The sequence below is a fragment of the Micromesistius poutassou genome (genome assembly GCF_964030765.1).
Source record: "Micromesistius poutassou genome assembly, chromosome: 22".
In the NCBI taxonomy this organism is placed as follows: Eukaryota; Metazoa; Chordata; class Actinopteri; order Gadiformes; family Gadidae; genus Micromesistius; species Micromesistius poutassou.
Window position 1 is genome coordinate 13,350,970 of NC_140292.1, and position 25,000 is coordinate 13,375,969.

The 25,000-nt window shown below is 49.7% G+C and overlaps 2 protein-coding genes across 3 annotated transcripts in view; one reads left to right on the forward strand and one right to left on the reverse strand.

Moving 5' to 3' along the window:
- Positions 1-15,922, forward strand: part of jmy (junction mediating and regulatory protein, p53 cofactor) — a gene marked incomplete at its 3' end in the record, with an annotated part of 22,051 nt that extends 6,129 nt beyond the window's left edge. The window contains exons 4-13 of the mRNA XM_084486826.1: positions 1,327-1,336; positions 3,007-3,266; positions 3,582-3,747; positions 4,953-5,143; positions 5,929-6,015; positions 7,021-7,107; positions 8,688-9,204; positions 10,043-10,345; positions 14,602-14,787; positions 15,600-15,922. Of these exons, the coding sequence (XP_084342952.1) occupies positions 1,327-1,336; positions 3,007-3,266; positions 3,582-3,747; positions 4,953-5,143; positions 5,929-6,015; positions 7,021-7,107; positions 8,688-9,204; positions 10,043-10,345; positions 14,602-14,787; positions 15,600-15,922 (2,130 nt within the window). The remainder of the gene's footprint in view (positions 1-1,326; positions 1,337-3,006; positions 3,267-3,581; positions 3,748-4,952; positions 5,144-5,928; positions 6,016-7,020; positions 7,108-8,687; positions 9,205-10,042; positions 10,346-14,601; positions 14,788-15,599) is intronic.
- A 3,661-nt stretch (positions 15,923-19,583) lies between these two features.
- Positions 19,584-25,000, reverse strand: part of homer1 (homer scaffold protein 1) — a 14,914-nt gene continuing 9,497 nt past the window's right edge. For both annotated transcript variants that reach the window (XM_084486931.1, XM_084486930.1), the window contains 3 exons: positions 23,066-23,176; positions 22,168-22,248; positions 19,584-21,625 (listed from right to left, as the gene is read on the reverse strand). In XM_084486931.1, the coding sequence (XP_084343057.1) occupies positions 21,437-21,625; positions 22,168-22,248; positions 23,066-23,176 (381 nt within the window). In that variant the 3' untranslated portion in view covers positions 19,584-21,436. The remainder of the gene's footprint in view (positions 21,626-22,167; positions 22,249-23,065; positions 23,177-25,000) is intronic.

Sequence of the window (25,000 nt, forward strand, 5' to 3'; positions counted from 1 at the left end):
CGTTTTTGGAAATCGGCCCCTTGTGACATCACAGGTGGGCGTGTCCACCTAGATGTGTGACGGATAGATGAGCACCGTCTGCTACGGTCCACCGGGTCGGCTGGTGGACTGATCTATCCAGCGCACATCTAGGTGGACACGCCCACCTGTGATGTCATAAGGGGCAGATTTCCACAACGGCTCGTACCGGCTAACCACACCACACCTGGGGGCGCGTCAGGGGACCTTTAAAGGGGGAGGTCATGTTGGACTGTTCCCTTTGCTTTAGACTGTTATATGACGTATGTGTGTACATGTTTTACGTCTGCTGAGACAGAGAAATCTAAGTGTGAGCCAGGGGGAGTATTGGCGCCCACCGAGAACGCCCCTCAATAAGGGCGTCAAACAGCTCCTTGCAGTGGGCGGGGCTGAAGTGCAGAAGTCCCGCCTCCCGGCTACCTGCAATGTTTACAACTTCTCCGGGGTGTGAATTTGCAGACACACGCGCAAAGCGTTCGACCAATCGCAACAGAGTGGGCGTGCTGACCAATCACAGCAGACTAGGCTACTCGGGAGGGGGGCCTTAAAGCGACACGATAGAATCAGAACGCTTTTGAACGACGCTGACATTGAGCAGAGTGAACAGTGTGAGAATAATAAGAGGTGTTTCTAACAGCCCTATTCTAGTAGTACCCCCAGATGTACTTATTAACCCTAAAAAGGCAGGCTCTGGGCTGGGCGGGGGTGGTTGTGAGTGTGATTCCTGGGGAACTCTTTTCTCTTGATGCCGTGCTGGGCGTGTCCGGCCTGTGATGGTTGACTCAGGGCTCAGGGCTGTTCCTCTTAGCATGTTAGCTCGTTCACCGTGTTCTGGGCATGTTACCGCGCCGACGGCCCAGATAGCAATCTGTTGTACGTTGTTCAGAAAGAAGGCCCCCTGGCCTCACGCTGTACACGCTGTAACCACAGCGTGGAGATCCCCACTACGGTCTTCTCCTGTTCAGACCCTAATCTCCAGAGCGGGACACGCCAAACCGACGTAAGCCCTGGCATCGAGCCAGTGGAGTCCTTAAACCACCGCAACTAGGGGGGGCCACGCCCGTTCAAATGATGGTGAATAAAGTCATACGTGGGGTTATTCCTAATGACGTGGACATGCCAATGTAGCTGTAGCAGATCTTTTATAAAAATACATATTGTTCATTTTTGTCAACGTGCGCCTAAGAAGGTAGGCACATGTTTATCAAATATTTAGAAAGCAGAAATAATTAAAAACCACTATTGCAATCGGTGGACATTAAATGCATGTCTGTGCCTCTCCGCGTCACGCAGGGGTATCAACCGTAGGACCACAACCGTAGGACCACAACCGTAGGGCCACAACCGTAGGACCACAACCGTAGGACCACAACCGTAGGACCACAACCGTAGGACCACAACCGTAGGGCCACAACCGTAGGACCACAACCGTAGGACTGCCCGCACACCTGTAGGACGTCACGCACAACACACGGCCACCTGGAGAAGCCAAGTGTGGAAACATTTAGTCAGGGACAGTCAGGGACTGCACATGTATACAATATGATACATGACACATGCCTGCCTCTGTGCCAGTGGAGAGAGAGAGTTATTATTATTTTGACAGGAATGAGTGATGCAGTAGGTGGGCTAAAGTCTTATGTTAACCGGAAATGTTGTCGACATATTTCCGTCTTGACACATGATATATTTTTGTCGTTGTTCCGTTGCACTATATGCTCGTCACGCGGAATGCGAGGCAGGCCATGGAAACACAGATCCATTCGTTTAGTGACGCCCGATCACAGATCACTGACCCCAATATACCCCGATATCTTTAATATAATATTAGAATATTTAAATGTCTTCAAATGTCGATCTCTAATGGCAGCTACCAGCACAATGAAATAAGCTATTACAATTCTGATGAACACCCTTCTTTTTATTGTATGTAATTGTTTTCATCTTGTGGCTTTTTAAAACCTATGGAGCGTTCCTTGGCCAACTCCCAGTGCGTAGCTCTGGGGAGGAAGAACTCCCAGTCGGTCTTTATCTGATCAGAACAAGAGGGGCTCAAGCGTCTGAGACGGTGGTCCTCCATGTAGGAGCGCTTTCCTCCTGTAACTCCAGCGGTGGACATCTGTTCTGGCTGCACGTGTTCAGGATCAGTTTGAACGGAGCGTTGTCATGAGGAGACACACAGCGTCTCTCACAAGTGTAGGCACAGACATCAAAGCAAACTAAGAAAAGCAGCCCGACAAGGTTCTCACGGTCTGAACTGTGGAGGTGTGAGGGGAGGGAGCACGAGGTGAAACCAAAGGGCTTCTCACGCTCTGCAGCCTGGTTAATGGTGCAAACACATGCTGCTCACAGGGGGTCACGGACGCAAAACAACAGCTTTCAAATGGAGTTCTCAAGGTGGAAGGAGAATAGAAACAAAACATATTCAATTAGTATTAAAGTAAAAGTTTCATCAGTTGTGATAGTATTGTCAGGATACGTTTTTCCACAGCAGTACCAGAATGTGTATTCCTGTATCTGTAATCTGTAATTCCTGTATTCTGTATCAGAATCAGAATCACTTTTATTACATCTTATTGTAAAGAATAAAATGCACAGGCTTGGTTCCTCAACAGCAGCAACAATACAAGATAAAGATAAGTAACAATAGTAGCAGCGTCAATAGATCCCAATGATGGATCATAATAATAAAAAAGAAATAAAGTAAGTAATATTAAGCAGAGAAACTAAAACCGTGGTAATGAGTAATTGTGAGTAACGAGGTGTAGTGGAGTCTAAAGCGTGGGTGTGAAGTGTTCCAGTGGTGGTGACACCAGCGCGCCGTCACGTCCTGGCGTCTGTAAAGGTCTGACCGCGTGGGGCTGATGACGGCCCCACGTCCACGCAGCGCAGGGGGGGTGACGGCCCCCTCACGTCCTTGCGGACCCTCCTGTCGTCCACCGCGAGGGCCTGACGGGCGCCTCCCAAAAAGAAACCATAACGGTTGAGGGCGGCGTCGGAGCGCCTGCGGGGTCGTTGCGTTGACCGTGGGGACTGTGACGGGCCCTCTTGACGGCGGCGCTGCCCTTGTGGTTCCAGCCATGTACGAGCGGATGCGCGCCGACCAGAAGAAGTTCGGCAAGGCGGCGTGGGCCGCCGCCGCCGGCCGCATGGAGCAGCTCCAGTACTCCGTCTCCAAGGAGACGCTGCAGCTGATGAGGGCCAAGGAGGTCTGCCTGGAGCAGAGGAAGCACGGCCTGAAGGAGGAGGTATTACATCCCATAATACACCGGGCTGATGCCCCTTCAGCCCCTTTGGTCCCGGCAGTATTTAGTGTATAAATATGTATTGTGTTCTTTTGTATGTGATTATCATTTGTTAATATTACTACGTTTGTGTCGCTTTGCTTTGTTGCGACTGAAAAATCACAGAGATAACATCTCCACCCACTACTACTACTAGGTGTCAGCACACACACACACACACACACACACACACACACACACACACACACACACGCGTGCACACGAGGCGTCTCCGGTGTGCGGTGCCTCTGACCCTCTGGCGCGCGGCCCTGTCTCCAGATGCGGAGCCTGCAGGCCGGGGCGGACGCCCTGCTGCGGCTGGACCAGCTGGAGGCGCTCTACTACCAGCTGCAGCTGCAGCTGTACGACGTGCAGACCGAGGTGCTGCGCTGTGAGGAGCTGCTGCTCACCGCTCAGCTGGGGGGCCTCCGCAGGGAGATGACAGGTGGGCCACGCACGCACGCACGCACACGCACATGCACGCACGCACGCACGCACACGCACACGGCATGGTACTGCTGCTGGAAACACACACACACACACACACACACACACACACACACACACACACACACACACACACACACACACACACACACACACACACACACACACACACACACACGCAGGCACACGCAGGCACACATACACACACACGTGCACGCATGCATGCACATACACCCATGGGGGCACACACATGGACACACGCAGGCACGCAAACATAACTTAACTCCTCTAATGAGCGTTGGTAACCGTGCTATAAGTGGAATAAATAACTTCAATAAGCCGGTACTGGCAGGGGGAGTATTGGCGCCCACCGAGAACGGCCCTCATTAAGGGCGTCAAACAGACGTTTTTTCACTTAAACTTTCCGTCCGTACAGCGTGACGTCAGACTGTGGAGTGGGCGGGGCTGAAGTGCAGAAGTCCCGCCTCCCGGCTACCAGCAATGTTTACAACTTCTCCGGGTTGGGAATCTGCAGACGCACACACAAAGCGTTCGACCAATCACAACAGAGTGGGCGTGCTGACCAATCACAGCAGACTGGGCTGCTCGGGAGGGGGGCCTTAAAGCGACATGATAAATCAAATTGGTTTTGCAGAAATGAACAGTGTGAGAATAATAAGGAGTCTTATTAACATACAGGCATGTGACCCTATTCTAGTAGTACCCCCAAATGCAAATATTAAAGGACAATTCCGGTATTTAGCACATTGAGCCCCCTTCTGGTGTGTCTAGGATGAAATAGAGTCCATTGGTCCTGTCTCGGGTATTTAGAATCGCCCCTGCCTGCTTCACAATGGCTGGCTACGGGCATTCACAAACCTGTCCTTAAAACAACCCTAAACGTTTGTTTTCAGAAATGTGCAACTCACCTAGTGGTTAGTGGGTTTTTGTTGATGTTCCAATCAAGTATCGTAGCCAAATACAGTTTCTGTTGTGTTTTTTTTTTGTCAATCCCTTTGAAATGGAAATGGGGGCTGTTTACGTTTGGTTGTAGTCTTTTCTCCCGGTTCTAGCCCTCCTGTTGATGCGGAGAATCAACAGGAGGGCTAAATACCGGAATTGTCCTCTAAGCCTAAAGCAGTGGTGGCTGTGGAGAGCCAGCTGTGTGTTCTGGGCCCTAACGTCTCTGTCTCCCGCCCGCAGAGCGCCAGGACGAGGTGGTGTACTACGACGCCTACGAGAGCCCCGACGCCATGCAGGGGGTGGAGGAGGGCGGGGTCCCCCCCAGCCCGCTGACGGAGGAGCAGCTGGGGGTCCTGCAGAACAAGACCCGGCAGCTGGAGGCCCGCCGGGGGCGCATCACCTCCAAGAGAGCCTACCTCAAGAACAAGAAGGTAGGCACGCACTGGTTCTGCTGGTGCACTGGGACGGCACGCACTGGTTCTGCTGGTGCACTGGGACGGCACGCACTGGTTCTGCTGGTGCACTGGGACGGCACGCACTGGTTCTGCTGGGCACTGGGATGTTTTGCGCCAACATTAGATGTTTATGGTGAATCTTAACAGTAGAAGGTGAAGCTGTCACCCGTCTAGTGGATGTGCAGCGGTCTCAGTCAGTGTGCAGGGCCGCCTGTATATCATCGGTAGACTGGATGTGTAATTGTCTCGTCTGGGGCGGCAGTGGCTCAGGAGGTGGAGCGGGTCGGCTGGTAACCGGAAGGTTGCTGGTCCGATCCCCGGCTCCGAGTGTGGAGGTGTCCCTGACCCTGACTGCTCCTGACCCGCTGGCTGCCGCCCTGCGGGGCTGACTCCGCCGTCGGTGTGTGACTGTGTGGATGATTGGCTGTTAAGGGCTGATTCTGGTCCCACGTTCACGCAACGCAACGACCCCGCAGACGCTTCGACGCGGTCCTGAACCTTTATGGTTCCGCGTCGGGTTTTAGTGAGCGGACCAATCACAGCCCCTCGCGGCCGCGTCGCCGCGACGGAAGGTTACGATTTTTGGGAGGCGCCCGTCAGGCCCTCGCGGTGGACGCCAGGAGGGTCCGCAAGGACGTGAGGGGTCCGTCACCCCCTTGCGCTGCGTGAACGTGAGACCATAATCAGCCCTTAAGTCTCTTTGGATAAAAGCGTCAGCAGAATCCCCTCAATGTGAAGTCCTCTTGGTGGTGTCGTTTCAGGAGATCTGCATCGTTAACCACAACCAGAAGCTGCAGCAGCGCCAGGGCTGTCAGGCGGACTGCGACTCCATCCAGGCACTGCATCAGGTACACTACCATCACTACCATCACCATCATCACTGTCATCATTACCATCACTACCGTCACTGTCATCATTACCATCACTACCATCACCATCATCACTATCATCACTATCATCACTATCATCACTGTCATCACCATCATCACTATCATCACTATCATCACTGTCATCACCATCATCACTATCATCACTACCATCACTATCATCACCATCATCACCATCATCACTATCATCACCATCATCACTATCATCACTATCATCACTGTCATCACCATCATCACTATCATCACTATCATCACTGTCATCATTACCATCACTGTCATCTCTACCATCACTATCATCACCATCACTACCATCACTGTCATCTCTATCATCACTACCATCACTGTCATCTCTATCATCACTGTCATCATTACCATCACTAGCATCACTGTCATCACTAGCATCACTGTCATCATTACCATCACTAGCATCACTGTCATCACTAGCATCACTGTCATCACTATCATCTCTCATCACTACCATCACTGTCATCACCATCATAACTATGATCACTGTCATCACTGTCATCACCATCATCACTATCATCACTATCATTGCATGCTTTACCACCACACTGTATTCCTCCATCCAACACCTGAGTCCATGTTGTTACATTCAGGGCATTTAGAGACGCTTTATCCAAAGCGACTAACAATAGGTACATTTGTAAGAAGAAGGTGAAACAATATATCTCTGTGGGTACAGTAAGGATGTTCATAGAACCAAGTGCCAAGAACCTACAATCGCTAGGTTAACCCATTCCGTGTATACCAAAGACAAAGATAACAAAGATAGCTAGGATAAGATGCTACACAACTAAAACTACATGACTACTTTTTTATTTTACATGACACACAGATCATTCAGTCTAATTCATGATTTGGGCTTTATGCTCTGGGCTTTATTCCTGAAGCATATGGTCCTGGGGTTAACCTCCTTCATAACATGTCTTCCTCGTCATCCCCCAGAGAGCCGAGGATGAAGAGGAGAGGAGGAGTGCCAGAGTGGGCCAGGAGAGACAGACCACTCTACTGGGACTACGCAGCCACAGCCAGGTCTGGTGCCCTCTGCCCCTCGCCCCCACCGCCTGCTGCCCCTCGCCCCCACCGCCTGCTGCCCCTCGCCCCCACCGCCTGCTGCCCCTCGCCCCCACCGCCTGCTGCCCCTCGCCCCCACCGCCTGCTGCCCCTCGCCCCCACCCCCTGCTGCCTCTCCTCCCCCTCCTCCCCCACCCCCTGCTGCCTCTCCTCCCCCTCCTCCCCCACCCCCGACTCATTCAGTTAAGACTGAGACCAGGACCCAGCAGTCCTACTGTGTTATAGAACCTCTGGTCCAGCAGTCCTACTGTGTTACAGCAGAACCTCTGGTCCAGCAGTCCTACTGTGTTATAGAACCTCTGGTCCAGCAGTCCTACTGTGTTACAGCAGAACCTCTGGTCCAGCAGTCCTACTGGGTTATAGAACCTCTGGTCCAGCAGTCCTACTGTGTTATAGAACCTCTGGTCCAGCAGTCCTACTGTGTTATAGAACCTCTGGTCCAGCAGTCCTACTGGGTTATAGAACCTCTGGTCCAGCAGTCCTACTGGGTTATAGAACCTCTGGTCCAGCAGTCCTACTGGTTATAGAACCTCTGGTCCAGCAGTCCTACTGTGTTACAGCAGAACCTCTGGTCCAGCAGTCCTACTGTGTTATAGAACCTCTGGTCCAGCAGTCCTACTGGTTATAGAACCTCTGGTCCAGCAGTCCTACTGGGTTACAGCAGAACCTCTGGTCCAGCAGTCCTACTGTGTTACAGCAGAACCTCTGGTCCAGCAGTCCTACTGGGTTACAGCAGAACCTCTGGTCCAGCAGTCCTACTGTGTTACAGCAGAACCTCTGGTCCAGCAGTCCTACTGTGTTATAGAACCTCTGGTCCAGCAGTCCTACTGGGTTATAGAACCTCTGGTCCAGCAGTCCTACTGGGTTATAGAACCTCTGGTCCAGCAGTCCTACTGTGTTATAGAACCTCTGGTCCAGCAGTCCTACTGGGTTATAGAACCTCTGGTCCAGCAGTCCTACTGGGTTACAGCAGAACCAAAAACCCAAAACGGTCAAACCGCCAAGTGTGGACTATGAATTGAAGTGACTGTCATTGTAAGCACAAACAGAGGATCACGGGCATCAGGGCCGTATATGTAGACATAGAACCACTGGTATAACGTGATGGTAGCCTATACGACTGTTTGTTGATCTGCTGCTTTCAAAACACGACCACAACGTGCTGCAGCGCGACGCGTCCCGGCGGTGCGGACCGCCGGGACGCCCCTGAACGACCACTGGTCCCACTGGTCCCACTGGTCTCACTGGTCCCACTGGTCCCACTGGTCTCACTGGTCCCACTGGTCTCACTGGTCCCACTGGTCCCACTGGTCTCACTGGTCCCACTGGTCCCACTGGTCCCACTGGTCCCACTGGTCTCACTGGTCCCACTGGTCCCACTGGTCTCACTGGTCTCACTGGTCCCACTGGTCTCACTGGTCTCACTGGTCTCACTGGTCCCACTGGTCCCACTGGTCTCACTGGTCCCACTGGTCTCACTGGTCTCACTGGTCCCACTGGTCCCACTGGTCTCACTGGTCTGTTCTCCTCCCGTCCAGCGGTTCCCGGGCCACGTGACCCTGAAGTCCAGCCGGCTGCGCCTGGCCCCGCCCCGCCCCCGCAGGAGAGCGGCCCCGCCCCCCTCCGCCCTCTGCGCCCCGGCGGCCGGCGTCCAGACGGACCCGGGCCTGGACCCGGGCCCCGGGGCCCGCCCCGCCGCGCCGCCCCACGCCCGCGGGCCCCGGGGCGCCGCCGCGTCCCCGCCCCCGGGGTGGTCTGCGCCCGGGAGCCTCTCCTCCCTCCCGCCGTTCTCCTGCTCGGCCGCCGCCGCCGCCGCCGCCCCGCCCCCGCCGCCGCCGCCGCCCCCGCCCCCGCCGCCCCCTCCCTCTCTGGAGGACCTGCGGGGCGAGGCGGGGCCCGAGGAGGCCGGGGGCCCCCAGCGCGGGGCGGGCTGCGAGTCCCTCCCCCTGGCCCTGTCGCCCTTCTCGCCGCGCTTCTTCGACAGCAGCCAGCTGCTCAACGCCCGCAAGAAGCTGAGGAAGACGGCGTCGCTGGACTCGTCCTCCTGGAGGAGAGGTAGGCTGCCGGGGCGCTCTGTAGCCCCAGGGGCGCTCTGTAGCCCCAGGGGCGCTCTGTAGCCCCAGGGGCGCTCTGTAGCCCCAGGGTCACCGGCTTTACTGTTTACTTATTTTAGTTAGATTTAGATGAGACTCTGATATTGACTGCCATCCTCTGTGTGTGTGTGTGTGTGTGTGTGTGTGTGTGTGTGTGTGTGTGTCTGTGTGTGTGTGTCTGTGTGTGTGTGTGTGTGTGTGTGTGTGTGTGTGTGTGTGTGTGTGTGTGTGTGTGTGTGTGTGTGTGTGTGTGTGTGTGTGCGCGCATCTGCTTGTGTGTGTCTGTGCTTGTGTGTCTGCGTGTGTGTGTCTGTGTGTGTGTGTCTGTGTATGTGTGCGTGTGTCTGTGTGTGTGTCTGTGTGTGTGTGTGTGTGTCTCTGTGTGTGTGTGTGTGTCTGTGCGTGTGTGTCTCTGTGTGCGTGTGTGTCTGTGCGTGTGTGTCTCTGTGTGTGTCTCTGTGTCTCTGTGTGTGTGTGTGTCTGTGCGTGTGTGTCTCTGTGTATGTGTGTGTCTGTGTGTGTGTCTGTGTGTGTCTCTATGTGTGTCTGTGTGTGTCTGTGTGTGTCTCTGTGTGTGTGTGTCTGTGTCTGCGTGTGTGTGTGTCTCTGTGTGTGTGTGTCTCTGTGTGTGTGTCTGTGTGTGTCTCTGTGTGTGTGTCTGTGTCTGCGTGTGTGTGTGTCTCTGTGTGTGTGTGTCTCTGTGTGTGTCTGTGTGCGTGTGTCTCTCTGTGTGTGTCTCTGTGTCTCTCTCTGTGTGTGTGTGTGTCTCTCTCTCTCTCTCTCTCTCTGTGTGTGTCCAGCGGGCTCCCCCATGGACGAGGTGCTGGCCTCGCTGAAGCGCGGCTGCTTCCGGCTGCGTAAGGCGGAGCTGCGCGTGCTGCCGGACGCCGACCAGGACGACAGCGACAACATCCTGGCGCAGATCCGCCAGGGCGTGCTGCTCCGCAAGGTCCGCGGCCGGCCCGCCGACCCGGGCCAGCGCCGGGCCAGCGCCCCCCGCTTCCCCTCCTCGGCCGACGCCCTGACCCGCAGCATCCACGAGGCGCTGCGCCGCATCAAGGAGGCCTCGCCCGAGAGCGAGTCGGAGGACGAGGGCCTGCCCTGCACCGACTGGGAGAACTAGAGCCTGGAGCCTGGAGGAGGAGCCTGGAGGAGGAGGAGGAGGACTAGAGCCTGGAGCCTGGAGGAGGAGGAGTAGAGCCTGGAGCCTGGAGGAGGAGGAGGACTGGAGCCTGGAGGAGGGGAGGAGGACTGGAGCCTGGAGGAGAGGAGGAGGACTGGAGCCTGGAGCCTGGAGGAGAGGAGGAGGACTGGAGCCTGGAGGAGGAGGACTAGAGCCTGGAGGAGGAGAGGAGGACTAGAGCCTGGAGGAGGAGGAGGAGGACTGGAGCCTGGAGGAGGAGGAGGAGGACTGGAGCCTGGAGGAGGAGGAGGAGGACTGGAGCCTGGAGCCTGGAGGAGAGGAGGAGGACTAGAGCCTGGAGGAGGAGGAGGAGGAGAGCCTGGAGCCTGGAGCCTGGAGGAGGAGGAGGAGGACTAGAGCCTGGAGGAGGGGAGGAGGACTAGAGCCTGGAGGAGTGGAGGACTAGAGCCTGGAGGAGTGGAGGACTAGAGCCTGGAGGAGGGGAGGAGTGGAGCCTGGAGGACTAGAGCCTGGAGGAGGAGAGGAGGGGAGGAGGACTAGAGCCTGGAGGAGAGGAGGAGGAGGACTAGAGCCTGGAGGAGTGGAGCCTGGAGGACTAGACTGGTAGATGACCACATGACGACCACATGCTAACTCACAGACAGGAGACCCAGGAGCCCTCAGAGGAGCGGCCCAGCGGACCTCCTGAGCCTCCTCAGAGCTCTGAATCTGACTCCTGAGCCTCCTCAGAGCTCTGAATCTGACTCCTGAGCCTCCTCAGAGCTCTGAATCTGGCTCTCTGCCTCCTGTGTCGGGGGGTGTTCTTGTCGTTGTGTTAAAGAGGGAGCAGACGTTGTACTCCTTCACCGTTGACATGATGGCTTTGATACGTGTGACGGGACGAGGTGATTTTTATTTTTATTTTAGGTTTTTAATTCCACACTGAAATAAGAATGAGGATGAGGTCACTGCTGACTGCGGCTCCACACACAAAGCATTATGAAAATGAGCCTACAGATATCATTTTAAAAAGGACCTTTATAGCAAACAATATTATCATAGCAATATTATATTTGCCGGTTTAGAATCTAAAAACAATGTATGTTGTTGCATATATTAGTTTTGTGCTCACGGTTTGGTATATCGATTGTTTTCCAGGGGAAAATATCCAATGCTAGCTCTCTATAGACAGCTCTCACACCACTCACTGAAGGACGAGTCCTGGGAACCGGAGGAGACCTTCAGCTGGTCCTCACTGAATGCATTCTGCTGCAACCTGATCAATACTGGTCTGGTTATCAACCTGATCAACACTGGTCTGGTTATCAACCTGATCAACACTGGTCTGGTTATCAACCTGATCAACACTGGTCTGGTTATCAACCTGATCAACACTGGTCTGGTTATCAACCTGATCAACACTGGTCTGGTTATCAACCTGATCAATACTGGTCTGGTTATCAACCTGATCAATACTGGTCTTGTTATCAACCTGATCAATACTGGTCTGGTTATCAACCTGATCAATACTAGTCGTTATCAACCTGATCAATACTGGTCTGGTTATCAACCTGATCAATACTAGTCGTTATCAACCTGATCAATACTGGTCTGGTTATCAACCTGATCAATACTGGTCTTGTTATCAACCTGATCAATACTAGTCGTTATCAACCTGATCAATACTGGTCTGGTTATCAACCTGATCAATACTAGTCTTGTTATCAACCTGATCAATACTGGTCTGGTTATCAACCTGATCAATACTAGTCGTTATCAACCTGATCAACACTGGTCTTGTTATCAGATTGTATCCAGGTGACAGGAAGTCTTGGCTTGTTAACATGTCCTTCAAGCAGTCCTCAAGTCTTCTGCTGAACATAAACTCACATGGTTCAGGGTTAAAAAGGGTTAAAGGTTTAAAGGGGAAGTCCAATTCCTTGTTTGTTTACGCAAACCTGGCCAATAAAGCTGATTCTGATTCTGATGGTTCCCACTTCCTGGTTCAACTAAGATCTACATCTATGCCACACATTTCTACCCATTGGAGAAACACGCATTAACATGTTCTGAAATGTATGGTTAAAAAGGCTCTGTATACATCCCTAAAATATATAGAATTCATTCTTATCTAAGGTTCCCCTGATAGGTGGAGTATGGCAAACATGTCCACTCATATATCTGAGCACAACAGCCTCCAGCATCATTTTATTGGAGGTTAAAGGCAAAGACTGAGTTAGTGGAAGTTTAAAGTTGTGCTGACTAGTGGTAGTGATCCTCTATCCTGATGAAGGTATTGTTCATAAGTTGAGATTTGGTTCCCTCTGCTGGTCCAAATGGCCTCAAAACAATGTGGCTTGTGTGTGTGTGTGTGTATGACGTGTGTGTGTGTGTGTGTGTGTAATCTTTATATGTATTTTTTTTGTACTGTCAGTCTCAACTGCCTTTTTTCATCATTTGAATGATGTGTTACTGGAGGTGTTTTTGTGTCGATTTTATACTGATTTATTACGTGTACATTGTGTCAAACCTATGGTTGTCTTTGATTTGAACAGACGGGGGAAAGTCATTGTAGGAAACCACTTGCACTGAGTACAATCAGTAGGGTTGAAGATGTACTGATAAGAACCAACGACTGCTGTCCACACAGAGGAGCTGTCTCTTCTACTGAGAGGACCACTGATTCAAACATTCATCCAAACCTTTTTCTAAATCGCTGTCTTTAAGAACGAGGCGTTGCAAAGCCTCCGTCTACGGTTAAGAACAACCATATATGAATAGATCATGAATTTCTGCACACCTTTGACCAGTCAGATTGATTTAATGTTTTTCCTGTGAGTTGCTGTCCTGTCTATGATTATTGTGTGTGGGCTGGTGAAGCAGATGTATTATCGTATTTTCATTCTTTATTTTAATATATATCAAAATATACTTTTTTTTTTTTAGATGTTTATAAAATCCAAACAATTAAAGTCCTTGTTATACATTTCTATCCTGTGGTGCAGGACACAGCTTTAACTCTGTGGGCCTCCCTGTACCACCACCTGGCTCCTTTCAAAACAAGCCTATCAAGTTAAGTGCAATAATTGAACTAAAAAATGTTATACGAATAAAACTATTGAAGTGGATTTTATGAAAAGTATATTTCTGCATGCGAAAAATTTAGTATTTATTGAAAACCTCAAATTTTAAAATGTAGGATTTATAAGGCAGTATCAAAGAATGGAATATACTTTTTAAGATTTATGATGCACTGCATTTCTCATCCTTTCCTATCATGGCATTCCTATTTCCTTTCTATATTGTATTTAAAATAAACACAAGGGCATTTTCCACTGTGCTGAGTGAATTTTTATTTCCTCTGGTCGTATGAGAATGCATTTATAGAAACAATTTGATTAACCAATTATCAATATCAACCAAGAATCAATAGTCGTATCCATTAAATGACCACAAGTTAGCTTTTGCTTCATAAATATCAATAGTGTGTAGCTTGTCTTTGTTTTAGACCACAGAGGTGACATAGTAGGGTCACACAGGTGGACCTCCTCACATTAATTGTACCTCCAGATGTAAGAGTTACTATTATATTTAAGTACTATTTCATGTACTTTTCAATACATGCCAATTGATTCCAGCTCCATTAAACAGCCCCTTGTCAACTTAAACAAGAATCACATCATAAAGAATGACGCATCTGCATTCGTTTTTCTAATATGCTTTACTATAAACTGAAAGTTACAGTTGTGTTTATAATAAACATTACACTTTTTTTTGTAAATATCTTTTTCAAATGTACCCGAACTGACAGCAAGCCCTTAAATAGTGTTCATCGTGTATACATGGTATAATCTTTACATTAAATCACAGAATTTTTGGCAATAGTAAACCAACAACATCGTACCGCAGTCAGCTACCAGTGATGATCTCTGTACCAAAGGCAACGGCAGGAAAACTCAACAGGACTTATGTTTGGCAAGAGAAAAAAAAACAGTTTCTGCAAATTCAACCCCACCCACTGCATGAAGGTGTCTTTATTTAATGTCTTTTGATCAATAGTTCAAAAATATTGCCAGTTTCATCCCAAAAACTACCTGGACACCCACATACCATACAATAAAAAATATCAAGTGAAAATTTGATGTATATAGAAGAAAATAACATCTGTTTCAAACAATTTCCATCGTCATAATAACTGAACAAAAGCATAGGGTCAAATGATTGCACTCAAAGTAGCAACAAGATACAAAGGGAAAAGATTAGTCCAAAAAAACGCGGGGCGCCAGCGCGGGGCGGGCTGCGAGTCCCTCCCCCTGGCCCTGTCGCCCTTCTCGCCGCGCTTCTTCGACAGCAGCCAGCTGCTCAACGCCCGCAAGAAGCTGAGGAAGACGGCGTCGCTGGACTCGTCCTCCTGGAGGAGAGGTAGGCTGCCGGGGCGCTCTGTAGCCCCAGGGGCGCTCTGTAGCCCCAGGGGCGCTCTGTAGCCCCAGGGGCACTCTGTAGCCCCAGGGTCACCGGCTTTACTGTTTACTTATTTTAGTTAGATTTAGATGAGACTCTGATATTGACTGCCATCCTCTCTGTGTGTGTGTGTGCGTGTGTCTGTGTGTGTCTCTGTGTGTGTGTGTGTCTGTGTGTGTCTGTGTGTGTGTGTGTGTGTGTGTGTGTGTGTGTGTGTGTGTGTGTGTGTGTGTGTGTGTGTGCGCGCATCTGCTTGTGTGTGTCTGTGCTTGTGTGTCTGCGTGTGTGTGTCTGTGTGTGTGTGTCTGTGTATGTGTGCGTGTGTCTGTGTGTGTGTCTCTGTGTGTGTGTGTGTGTCTCTGTGTGTGTGTGTGTGTCTGTGCGTCTCTGTGTGCGTGTGTGTCTGTGCGTGTGTGTCTCTGTGTGTGTCTCTGTGTCTCTGTGTGTGTGTGTGTCTGTGCGTGTGTGTCTCTGTGTATGTGTGTGTCTGTGTGTGTGTCTGTGTGTGTCTCTATGTGTGTCTGTGTGTGTCTGTGTGTGTCTCTGTGTGTGTGTCTGTGTCTGCGTGTGTGTGTGTCTCTGTGTGTGTGTGTCTCTGTGTGTGTGTCTGTGTGTGTCTCTGTGTGTGTGTCTGTGTCTGCGTGTGTGTGTGTCTCTGTGTGTGTGTGTCTCTGTGTGTGTCTGTGTGCGTGTGTCTCTCTGTGTGTGTCTCTGTGTCTCTCTCTGTGTGTGTGTGTGTCTCTCTCTCTCTCTCTCTCTCTGTGTGTGTCCAGCGGGCTCCCCCATGGACGAGGTGCTGGCCTCGCTGAAGCGCGGCTGCTTCCGGCTGCGTAAGGCGGAGCTGCGCGTGCTGCCGGACGCCGACCAGGACGACAGCGACAACATCCTGGCGCAGATCCGCCAGGGCGTGCTGCTCCGCAAGGTCCGCGGCCGGCCCGCCGACCCGGGCCAGCGCCGGGCCAGCGCCCCCCGCTTCCCCTCCTCGGCCGACGCCCTGACCCGCAGCATCCACGAGGCGCTGCGCCGCATCAAGGAGGCGTCGCCCGAGAGCGAGTCGGAGGACGAGGGCCTGCCCTGCACCGACTGGGAGAACTAGAGCCTGGAGCCTGGAGCCTGGAGGAGGGGAGGACTGGAGCCTGGAGCCTGGAGGAGGAGGAGGACTGGAGCCTGGAGGAGGGGAGGAGGACTGGAGCCTGGAGCCTGGAGGAGGAGGAGGACTAGAGCCTGGAGCCTGGAGGAGGAGGAGGACTGGAGCCTGGAGCCTGGAGGAGGAGGAGGACTGGAGCCTGGAGGAGGGGAGGAGGACTGGAGCCTGGAGGAGAGGAGGAGGACTGGAGCCTGGAGGAGAGGAGGAGGACTAGAGCCTGGAGCCTGGAGGAGGAGGACTAGAGCCTGGACCTGGAGGAGGAGGAGTAGAGCCTGGAGCCTGGAGGAGGGGAGGAGGACTAGAGCCTGGAGGAGGAGGAGGAGGACTAGAGCCTGGACCTGGAGGAGGAGGACTAGAGCCTGGAGGAGGAGGAGGACTAGAGCCTGGAGCCTGGAGGAGGAGGAGGAGGACTAGAGCCTGGAGGAGGAGGAGGAGGACTAGAGCCTGGAGCCTGGAGGAGGAGGAGGAGGACTAGAGCCTGGAGCCTGGAGGAGGAGGACTAGAGCCTGGAGGAGTGGAGGAGTGGAGCCTGGAGGACTAGACTGGTAGATGACCACATGACGACCACATGCTAACTCACAGACAGGAGACCCAGGAGCCCTCAGAGGAGCGGTCCAGCGGACCTCCTGAGCCTCCTCAGAGCTCTGAATCTGACTCCTGAGCCTCCTCAGAGCTCTGAATCTGACTCCTGAGCCTCCTCAGAGCTCTGAATCTGACTCCTGACTCCTGACTCCTGAGCCTCCTCAGAGCTCTGAATCTGACTCCTGACTCCTGAGCCTCCTCAGAGCTCTGAATCTGACTCCTGACTCCTGAGCCTCCTCAGAGCTCTGAATCTGACTCCTGACTCCTGACTCCTGAGCCTCCTCAGAGCTCTGAATCTGGCTCTCTGCCTCCTGTGTCGGGGGGTGTTCTTGTCGTTGTGTTAAAGAGGGAGCAGACGTTGTACTCCTTCACCGTTGACGTGATGGCTTTGATACGTGTGACGGGACGAGGTGATTTTTATTTTTATTTTAGGTTTTTAATTCCACACTGAAATAAGAATCAGGATGAGGTCACTGCTGACTGCGGCTCCACACACAAAGCATTATGAAAATGAGCCTACAGATATCATTTTAAAAAGGACCTTTATAGCAAACAATATTATCATAGCAATATTATATTTGCCGGTTTAGAATCTAAAAACAATGTATGTTGTTGCATATATTAGTTTTGTGCTCACGGTTTGGTATATCGATTGTTTTCCAGGGGAAAATATTCAATGCTAGCTCTCTATAGACAGCTCTCACACCACTCACTGAAGGACGAGTCCTGGGAACCGGAGGAGACCTTCAGCTGGTCCTCACTGAATGCATTCTGCTGCAACCTGATCAATACTGGTCTGGTTATCAACCTGATCAACACTGGTCTGGTTATCAACCTGATCAACACTGGTCTGGTTATCAACCTGATCAATACTGGTCTTGTTATCAACCTGATCAATACTGGTCTGGTTATCAACCTGATCAACACTGGTCTGGTTATCAACCTGATCAACACTGGTCTGGTTATCAACCTGATCAACACTGGTCTTGTTATCAACCTGATCAATACTGGTCTGGTTATCAACCTGATCAACACTGGTCTGGTTATCAACCTGATCAACACTGGTCTGGTTATCAACCTGATCAACACTGGTCTGGTTATCAACCTGATCAATACTGGTCTTGTTATCAACCTGATCAATACTGGTCTGGTTATCAACCTGATCAATACTAGTCGTTATCAACCTGATCAATACTGGTCTGGTTATCAACCTGATCAATACTAGTCGTTATCAACCTGATCAATACTGGTCTGGTTATCAACCTGATCAATACTGGTCTTGTTATCAACCTGATCAATACTAGTCGTTATCAACCTGATCAATACTGGTCTGGTTATCAACCTGATCAATACTAGTCTTGTTATCAACCTGATCAATACTGGTCTGGTTATCAACCTGATCAATACTAGTCGTTATCAACCTGATCAACACTGGTCTTGTTATCAGATTGTATCCAGGTGACAGGAAGTCTTGGCTTGTTAACATGTCCTTCAAGCAGTCCTCAAGTCTTCTGCTGAACATAAACTCACATGGTTCAGGGTTAAAAAGGGTTAAAGGGTTAAAGGGGAAGTCCAATTCCTTGTTTGTTTACGCAAACCTGGCCAATAAAGCTGATTCTGATTCTGATGGTTCCCACTTCCTGGTTCAACTAAGATCTACATCTATGCCACACATTTCTACCCATTGGAGAAACACGCATTAACATGTTCTGAAATGTATGGTTAAAAAGGCTCTGTATACATCCCTAAAATATATAGAATTCATTCTTATCTAAGGTTCCCCTGATAGGTGGAGTATGGCAAACATGTCCACTCATATATCTGAGCACAACAGCCTCCAGCATCATTTTATTGGAGGTTAAAGGCAAAGACTGAGTTAGTGGAAGTTTAAAGTTGTGCTGACTAGTGGTAGTGATCCTCTATCCTGATGAAGGTATTGTTCATAAGTTGAGATTTGGTTCCCTCTGCTGGTCCAAATGGCCTCAAAACAATGTGGCTTGTGTGTGTGTGTGTGTGTATGACGTGTGTGTGTGTGTGTAATCTTTATATGTATTTTTTTTGTACTGTCAGTCTCAACTGCCTTTTTTCATCATTTGAATGATGTGTTACTGGAGGTGTTTTTGTGTCGATTTTATACTGATTTATTACGTGTACATTGTGTCAAACCTATGGTTGTCTTTGATTTGAACAGACGGGGGAAAGTCATTGTAGGAAACCACTTGCACTGAGTACAATCAGTAGGGTTGAAGATGTACTGATAAGAACCAACGACTGCTGTCCACACAGAGGAGCTGTCTCTTCTACTGAGAGGACCACTGATTCAAACATTCATCCAAACCTTTTTCTAAATCGCTGTCTTTAAGAACGAGGCGTTGCAAAGCCTCCGTCTACGGTTAAGAACAACCATATATGAATAGATCATGAATTTCTGCACACCTTTGACCAGTCAGATTGATTTAATGTTTTTCCTGTGAGTTGCTGTCCTGTCTATGATTATTGTGTGTGGGCTGGTGAAGCAGATGTATTATCGTATTTTCATTCTTTATTTTAATATATATCAAAATATACTTTTTTTTTTTTAGAGGTTTATAAAATCCAAACAATTAAAGTCCTTGTTATACATTTCTATCCTGTGGTGCAGGACACAGCTTTAACTCTGTGGGCCTCCCTGTACCACCACCTGGCTCCTTTCAAAACAAGCCTATCAAGTTAAGTGCAATAATTGAACTAAAAAATGTTATACGAATAAAACTATTGAAGTGGATTTTATGAAAAGTATATTTCTGCATGCGAAAAATTTAGTATTTATTGAAAACCTCAAATTTTAAAATGTAGGATTTATAAGGCAGTATCAAAGAATGGAATATACTTTTTAAGATTTATGATGCACTGCATTTCTCATCCTTTCCTATCATGGCATTCCTATTTCCTTTCTATATTGTATTTAAAATAAACACAAGGGCATTTTCCACTGTGCTGAGTGAATTTTTATTTCCTCTGGTCGTATGAGAATGCATTTATAGAAACAATTTGATTAACCAATTATCAATATCAACCAAGAATCAATAGTCGTATCCATTAAATGACCACAAGTTAGCTTTTGCTTCATAAATATCAATAGTGTGTAGCTTGTCTTTGTTTTAGACCACAGAGGTGACATAGTAGGGTCACACAGGTGGACCTCCTCACATTAATTGTACCTCCAGATGTAAGAGTTACTATTATATTTAAGTACTATTTCATGTACTTTTCAATACATGCCAATTGATTCCAGCTCCATTAAACAGCCCCTTGTCAACTTAAACAAGAATCACATCATAAAGAATGACGCATCTGCATTCGTTTTTCTAATTTGCTTTACTATAAACTGAAAGTTACAGTTGTGTTTATAATAAACATTACACTTTTTTTTGTAAATATCTTTTTCAAATGTACCCGAACTGACAGCAAGCCCTTAAATAGTGTTCATCGTGTATACATGGTATAATCTTTACATTAAATCACAGAATTTTTGGCAATAGTAAACCAACAACATCGTACCGCAGTCAGCTACCAGTGATGATCTCTGTACCAAAGGCAACGGCAGGAAAACTCAACAGGACTTATGTTTGGCAAGAGAAAAAAAAACAGTTTCTGCAAATTCAACCCCACCCACTGCATGAAGGTGTCTTTATTTAATGTCTTTTGATCAATAGTTCAAAAATATTGCCAGTTTCATCCCAAAAACTACCTGGACACCCACATACCATACAATAAAAAATATCAAGTGAAAATTTGATGTATATAGAAGAAAATAACATCTGTTTCAAACAATTTCCATCGTCATAATAACTGAACAAAAGCATAGGGTCAAATGATTGCACTCAAAGTAGCAACAAGATACAAAGGGAAAAGATTAGTCCAAAAAAACTCCTCACACACTATTTCATTTTCACAAGTGCACTAAGATTTTCATTAGTATTAATAAAAAAAAAAGCATATAGAAAGAAACACAGGTGTACACGCTTGTCTTCATACATATCTGAAAGAGGAATATATTACCTGAAAAAAGCGAAACTGAAAAGTCTTTAGACTGCGTGACTTCCCTTTAGTTTGTATTGCTCTTGTTGTAGGAGGTCAGCACCGTCTCCGTCCTCCCCTTCCGGATCAGTGTGGGAACAGTCGCGGCATTCCCGACGCATCCCGGCTCCACGCCACTCAACTCAACTTCCCATCTCAAAGTCAAAGTTTAAAAAGTTCGAAAAGATTATAATAACCAGTCGTAGTCCTAGTGAGTAAATGCTTGAATACATGAAAAGAATAGATACATCGAATGGAGCGTCTCCTCATTTCACTAAAGTGATTTTTTTTTGGCTGAAATCGACCGTCGGTCTTCGGTCTGAACATCCGTTTAAAAATAGCACAAAAATACGATTTAAAAAACACACAGGTGATTGAAAGAGGGGAGGGGACCGCCACCAACCGCAGGTGAAGAACACACCAAGAACGCACCGATAGCAGAGCTGAAGAACAAGAGAGCCTCAGTGAAGAAGGATATTAAAGTGGTACAAAAAAAGTGTTGAAATGTCCACGGCCCCTCTGAACGCCCGCTGTGCACGGGCCGTCCAGAGCTCATCCACCGCGTTATAGTCGCTCTGGCGAATAAAAGAATACTCCAGAGGTTATATGGAGAAGAGGAGACGGGCGGGGCCGCCTCATGTAAACGTGTACCGACAGACCCGAGATGAACCCAGAAACCAAGATAGAAAAGCAGAGTGCAGACATACCCACCGATAGTCGACGCGCATCGGTGGGTTAAAGAAAAAAAGCAGCTGGGAGGAAGAGGGCGTCCCTGCGTGGGTCCTCCGCTCTTCTCTCTCGGTGGACACGCCGTCGGGGGTCCTAGCTGCTCTCGATGAGCTTGGCCAGCGTGTCCCGCAGCTCCGTCAGCTCGAAGATCTTGCCGTCCAGGAGCTGCAGCAGCGAGCGCAGGTGGGAGCGGAAGGTCTCCCGCTCCCGCTGCGTGTTCTCCACCGTCTGCTCCAGGGCGCTCAGCCGCGCCTCCAGGTTCTGGTTGCGCTCCTCCGTGGCCTGAGAGGGGGGGAGGGCGCGAGGGGGGAGAGACGCGGTCAAGTGTCGGGGGAAACCATGGGTCGATGCTGGGACGATGATCCTCCTGGTTACTCATAAAGCGGTGATGTCATGCTACCAGGTGCGAGTGTGATTAGCCGTCACAAGCCGCTTGAAAATCGATCGAAAATCAATCATTTTCAAATGGCTTGTAACGGCTAATCACACTCACACCTGATGGCATGATATCACCCCTTTAACATTATTGTATGTCAGTACTTTGACCAGAGGCTTGACTGTATTTGTGTTGGATTCAAAAACCTCTTTGAAGAGATCAAGGCGTGAGGTTACTTATTAGTCATTACAAGCCATGTCAAAATCGATCCGCTTGTGACGTCACAAGTGGGAGGATCCACCCAGGCCGGATGAATAGTTCAACCACAGCGGGCCGGCTGTTGAGCTCCATCAGAGATACGCTGCCACTTGTGATGTCACAAGCAGACAGAGCCAGAAGAACCCTTCTCCTTAGAGGAGAACATGGCGGCTAAGCCCAGACGCCTCACCTGTAGTTTCTGCGTCAGGGATTCTTTCTGCAGCTGGAATTCGTTGGCGACCTCCATCTCTGCTTTAAGTCTCTCCAGCTCCTGGGGACAATGGGCCGGTCGTTAGAGGGACATTACTCCAAATGTAAAAGTACATACCTCTACAAATCAGACTTTAGATTCATATAGCTCCCATAGCTCCCATAGCTCCCATCTGGGGGACCAGGGGGCGTTTCCCTTTTATTCTCTTAATAGTTGTTTCCACCGATGGTTTTGCTGGAGGCGGGGCTCTGTCAGTGTGTCATTGCCGAACAGAACCCGGCCAGCAGTAGTTAATAGTAAAGAGTGTGTGTAAAGGTTCAAATCAACACTGTGTGGACCGTAGAAACACACATATTAAAATCCCCTTCTTGAAGCAAAATTTTCCAGAAGGGGATTTTCTTAGTTCAAATATCTCAGTAACACAACAGGAAACAAGGCGTGACTCTGCCCCTCTGGGCTCCTGGTGTCCGGCCCGCGCTCTGTGCCGTCTCCCCCTACAAGTTCTGCTGTCCACAGGTTTCCTGGGGTGGTAATGAAATGAAACGTGGGCCACACGCCTCAGCTGTGTTTGTAGCTGATCAGCTGGCAGGCTGATCACTGTATACAGTCGCTCTGTCGCTCAATACAATGAGGGCTTTAAAAAGCTCAGGAACAACGTGTGCCGTTTGAGGATGTACAAAACTAAATAATTGGTTGAAATTGTAATGAATGAACGTCAGACGGCGATTGTTTACATCGACCTTGTAGTAACCAGTAGTGAAGCCCACAATTCACGCAAAGCATCACGGGGCGGTGGAGACTTATAGGATAACAGGACACATTCTAGGAAGGCATGCGCGCGTAACGCCTCCTGTTGCGTCATCGGAGCCCAGAGTACCTCCTCCTTGGCCCCCAGCGCGGCCTGCAGCTCCTCGATGGTCTGGTTGAGGTCCGTCTTCTGGGCCTTGATGACCGCCGTCTGACCGCTCACACACTCCAGCTCCGTCACCTGAGGAACCGCACAACGTCTCAGTGCTAAGAGACACACAACGTCTCAGTGCTGAGAGACACACAACGTCTCAGAGCTAAGAGACACACAACGTCTCAGTGCTGAGAGACACACAACGTCTCAGTGCTAAGAGACACACAACGTCTCAGCGCTAAGAGACACACAACGTCTCAGCGCTAAGAGACACACAACGTGAGACACACAACGTCTCAGCGCTAAGAGACACACAACGTCTCAGCGCTAAGAGACACACACCGTCTCAGAGCTAAGAGACACACAACGTCTCAGAGCTAAGAGACACACAACGTCTCAGAGCTAAGAGACACACAACGTCTCAGCGCTAAGAGACACACAACGTCTCAGCGCTGAGAGACACACAACGTCTCAGAGCTAAGAGACACACAACGTCTCAGCGCTAAGAGACACACAACGTCTCAGCGCTAAGAGACACACAACGTCTCAGAGCTAAGAGACACACAACGTCTCAGAGCTAAGAGACCACAGGGCGCCCTGGCGCGGTGGCGTCATGTGACCGGGTGTGGTGTGTTGTGTCATGTTTGGGGGTTGGGGTTGTGTTGCGGTGTACTCAAATGTTTGTGGTGTCATTGAGATCCTATCCGAACAAAGAAAACATTTATTGGCTTTTTTGAGGCGGTTAGAGCAGGGGTGTCAAACTCAAACTCTACAGTGGGCCAGAACTGAAGTCTTGGACAAAGTCGCGGGCCAATTGCATTAATTGTGGTCATGACATTGTTACATGGTCCGCGGGTGGAATTGTTGGGGGGGGGGGGGGGGGGTGCGGAATTACGGGCTGACGGAGTTGACGCGCCAGGGTTACCGTGCCAAGACGCTCGTCAACGCGTTATATACCGGCGGGACAAAGTTGCGGGCCAATTGCATTGCATTAATTGGGGACATTACATTACAACAGGGTCTGTTGAATTGTTGACGGGGGGGGGGGTACGGGATTACGGGCTGCCGGAGATGCATACACTGCGGGCCGGATTAGGCCCGCGGCCGTATGTTTGACACCCCTGGGTTAGAGGAACTACATGCTAGTCTCTAGTGAACCACCTAGAGGCCGTTAGAGGAACTACATGCTAGTCTCTAACGTAAACTACCTGTTAGAGGAACTACATGCTAGTCTCTAACGTAAACTACCTGTTAGAGGAACTACATGCTAGTCTCTAACGTAAACTGCCCGTTAGAGGAACTACATGCTAGTCTCTAACGTAAACTACCCGTTAGAGGAACTACATGCTAGTCTCTAACGTAAACTGCCCGTTAGAGGAACTACATGCTAGTCTCTAACGTAAACTGCCCGTTAGAGGAACTACATGCTAGTCTCTAACGTAAACTACCCGTTAGAGGAACTACATGCTAGTCTCTAACGTAAACTGCCCGTTAGAGGAACTACATGCTAGTCTCTAACGTAAACTACCCGTTAGAGGAACTACATGCTAGTCTCTAACGTAAACTACCCGTTAGAGGAACTACATGCTAGTCTCTAACGTAAACTACCCGTTAGAGGAACTACATGCTAGTCTCTAACGTAAACTACCCGTTAGAGGAACTACATGCTAGTCTCTAACGTAAACTACCCGTTAGAGGAACTACATGCTAGTCTCTAACGTAAACTACCCGTTAGAGGAACTACATGCTAGTCTCTAACGTAAACTACCCGTTAGAGGAACTACATGCTCGCCCCTTGCTCATAGCGGGAGCTTGGTTGAATGGCGACACTGTGTGGATCAATGTAGCGTAATGTGTTCCGTCTTTATCTGTCTGTAACGTGTTCCGTCTTTATCTGTCTGTAACGTGTTC